Source organism: Poecilia latipinna, unplaced genomic scaffold (genome assembly GCF_001443285.1).
Source record: "Poecilia latipinna isolate Pla-1442-1.1 unplaced genomic scaffold, P_latipinna-1.0 Scaffold1587, whole genome shotgun sequence".
In the NCBI taxonomy this organism is placed as follows: Eukaryota; Metazoa; Chordata; class Actinopteri; order Cyprinodontiformes; family Poeciliidae; genus Poecilia; species Poecilia latipinna.
In genome coordinates this window covers 113,123-116,354 of record NW_015114203.1, presented here as the reverse complement: position 1 = coordinate 116,354, position 3,232 = coordinate 113,123, and the positions used below count along the sequence as shown (strand labels likewise).

General features: G+C 40.0%; 1 protein-coding gene across 1 annotated transcript in view; it reads right to left on the bottom strand.

The window, feature by feature from the left end:
• Window positions 1-712: 712 nt before the first annotated feature.
• LOC106963842 (keratin, type I cytoskeletal 19-like) overlaps window positions 713-3,232 on the bottom strand; it is an 8,919-nt gene continuing 6,399 nt past the window's right edge. Inside the window, exons 6-9 of the mRNA XM_015058983.1 lie at window positions 3,009-3,134; window positions 1,291-1,520; window positions 1,162-1,199; window positions 713-1,055 (exon numbers count right to left, since the gene is read on the bottom strand). Of these exons, the coding sequence (XP_014914469.1) occupies window positions 949-1,055; window positions 1,162-1,199; window positions 1,291-1,520; window positions 3,009-3,134 (501 nt within the window). The 3' untranslated portion in view covers window positions 713-948. The remainder of the gene's footprint in view (window positions 1,056-1,161; window positions 1,200-1,290; window positions 1,521-3,008; window positions 3,135-3,232) is intronic.

Genomic DNA, 3,232 nt, shown 5'->3' with positions numbered 1-3,232 from the left:
TTTCACCTTTATTGTTACGTAAACTTGACATTTTGACAGAGGATTATGGATGACAGCGCTGATTCCAGACAGATTCAGCAAAAAAAGCAGCCGCACAAAAGCAGCGAAGTGGAGGCGGACCTCAAACCACTGAGTCACTTTTACCGAGTGAATTACTGCACTAATCCCAACGCTCCACTTCATTCAACTCCACTCTGACAAGAAATCTTTGATGTTTCCAGAATGACCCATAATTTCAGCTCTTAGAGTACTGTAAGCTTCTTTGTATGATCTATTTACGAAAGCAAAAAAAAAAAAAATCCCCCTGCGTGCTTTCTGTCAAATCATTTCCAGCGTTGGCTTCGTTTCCTCCGGGACTTTTGAAATGCCACCGGTAATAAACATCCAACAGATAATTAACTTACTGCCAGTAAATCAAGATAATCATATCTGGGAAGAGTCTATTTTCCAGCAAAAAAAAAAAAAAGAAAAAAAAGAAAACAAAATCTGTTTCCATTTTAGCAAATTCAGCTCATGCAACACGAAGCTGTGCCAGACCGTCTTCTCGGAGACAACAGAGACACCTGGTGGTCATAACTTACATTACATCAAAGTGAAATTTATGTTCTCTGAAGATATCATCTCCTTTGGGTTTGTAAAACTTTTGCAGTATTATTCTACGTTTTATCTTTTAGTTACTATGATTAACTTACAGAGGGGCATGAGTTTCAACTATGATCAAAATGATGGGCATTTATATGATCCCAGATTCACACTCTGTTTGTTTACAACTGGATTTTTGAAGTCGTTTATTTGATTATTATTAGGTTACGATTTTTCCGAAAGCAGAGCGTAAAGACCAGCACATACATATGTCATGACAAATCCAAAACACCAAAAAGAACATGTGGCCAGCTAAAAATCACAGGTAAATCACTAAGTCAGCAAGTTTTAGTGGAGGCAGGCGTACTACTCAACATCATGCACTTGAGTGTCAACAGTGGAGGACACAACTTGTCCATTAACAAGTTCCTCCACGATGATCTTCACTCTCTTCTCAATGTGGGGTTTTTGCTCTGCAAAGGGAATAAAAAGTCAATCAGATGTAAGCAGATGAGAAAATTTCAGGCATTTTGATACAAAAGCATCAGGACTAAAAGGGTGAAGGGTTGAGATTCTTACCTGCAGCTTCCTCTGTCACTTGCTTGATGATCAGAGCCCTGTGAAAAAAAGTTAAATAAGTTATGATAAAGTATATAAATACTCCCGTGAACAGGTTCTCTGATCAAGTTTTGGGTAAACATGTCTCACTTCTTATGTTCACTTTCCTCTCCTTCCAGCAGCCTCCTGTACTCGGCGATCTCGCTCTCCAGCCTGGTCTTTATCTCCAGCACCGTGTCGTACTTGATCCGGTGCTCGGTTATACACGCCTTCATCTGCTGCAGCTCCGTCTCCACAGCGGTGATGACCGACTGATGGCAGCTGAGCTGATCAGAAGTCTGCTTGTTCGCCGCACAGATGTTCTGCTGCCAGCACTCAATCTGCATGACAGGGAGGAGGGGATGTGAGAAAGGGCTTCGATCCAGGCTGGAGACCTGTGAATGCTTTCCAGATTTCAACAGACTGTTATTTTCCTTTTTGGCTGATTATTGTTGCTGAAACACTGGAGATACATCTGATGGAGTATTTGCCACAGGCTCGTTCTTCCCAAGTCGAAGCAACTTTTAGTACACGTGTAGTTTCAGTCAACATGCTGTTTGGTAGTTTGCAAAATTCTTGCCGTCACAGTTTGGTTTAGATCTTTGACCAAAACTGAAGTTGACATCGACCCATCGTGAGCAAGACTAGTGTGTAGATTTGGGGCGTTTATTTTTTTTTTTTTACTTGTATTTCTTCCAGTGTGGAATAATTTCACAGCATGACTGTTAAAAACAAGAATAAGGAGCACAGGTTTGAACATATATTGATGTTCAAACATGAACATCAATATATGTTCAAACATATAAGTAGTCAAAATGACACAAACAAGCTCCCAAACACAAAGGTTATTCTCTTGGCATAACCCCAGCTGGATTTATGACGGCAGAAACGGATCTCCTTTAAACTGTTTGATGTTTTTGGCACAGATTTTGCTTTTAAGCGTCGTCTTTGCATCACAACAGATGATGGGGGCTTTAGGAGGATTACTCCAGAAGCTTAATGATGGTTTGTTTGGTTTGTTTCAAACCAGTTTTGGTGGTTTTGGGATCATTGTCCTGTTGGGACACGCGGTTCTCCTCTGGTAACCAAACCTTCACTCTCAGGTGAAATGAAATCGATTGGGATCAACATGGGAACCACCAGGCTGAAGTCTACCAGTGACGCAAGTTTCACATTACCTGAAATAAGCGAGTGCTGAGGAAACGGATCGCTCCAAATCAGACCCCTTTATGGTAAATCTTAACCTCACATGTCGAAAAGCGTTTTAGTCAGAGGAGACTAAGGTTGAACTGTTTGGTCAAAAATGACTAAATGAAGCTTTTAAACCAAACTATACCGAAACAATACTAGCCAGAATTATGTCAGGATGGTTATTTACTGATGGTTACAAAAAGTGTGTGGCTTCTCATTTTACTGGAGGTGTGTGTGTGTGTGTGTGTGTGTGTGTGTGTGTGTGTGTGATTTCACAGTTTTGAGGGTAAGAGAAAATGCACAGTTATCCTAAGCAACCAGATTCTTGTTGCATCATGAAGGGTTCAACATTACTAAAAGCATAAAAATGCATATTATCAGTTATGCTCATTATGACTTTGACTGTAAAGGTAATTGAGATGTTTGTGGTTCCTGACCAAGATGACATGTTTTAAACGGAAAGTTTCATCTTGTTGATCTTTAATATCAAGGGGAAATTATCACCATGAGTTTTAACTTTGTCACATTTTCCATCAGGGTGTGTTTCTGTTGCTCTGAGATAAAACAAAACAAAGCAAAGGTTTTATCTTTTAAAGCGGGGCGTGTTTCTCGAATCGGTTCCACCATCTGCGGCTCACCTCGGTGTACAGAGACTGGCGGGTTATCTCCAGAGACTGGTAGCTCCTCCTCAGCATCGAGATCTCAGAGCGGTGTGACTCCACCTCCGTCGTGAAGATGCGAATTTTTTCTTCAAGGGCTTTTATCTTTTTTTAAACAATCAAATAAGAGCAAAAAAAAAAAAAAAAAAAAAAAAACAGAGTTTTTTTTTTTTTTTTTTAATCTTAAAGTGTTTGGTATTCCC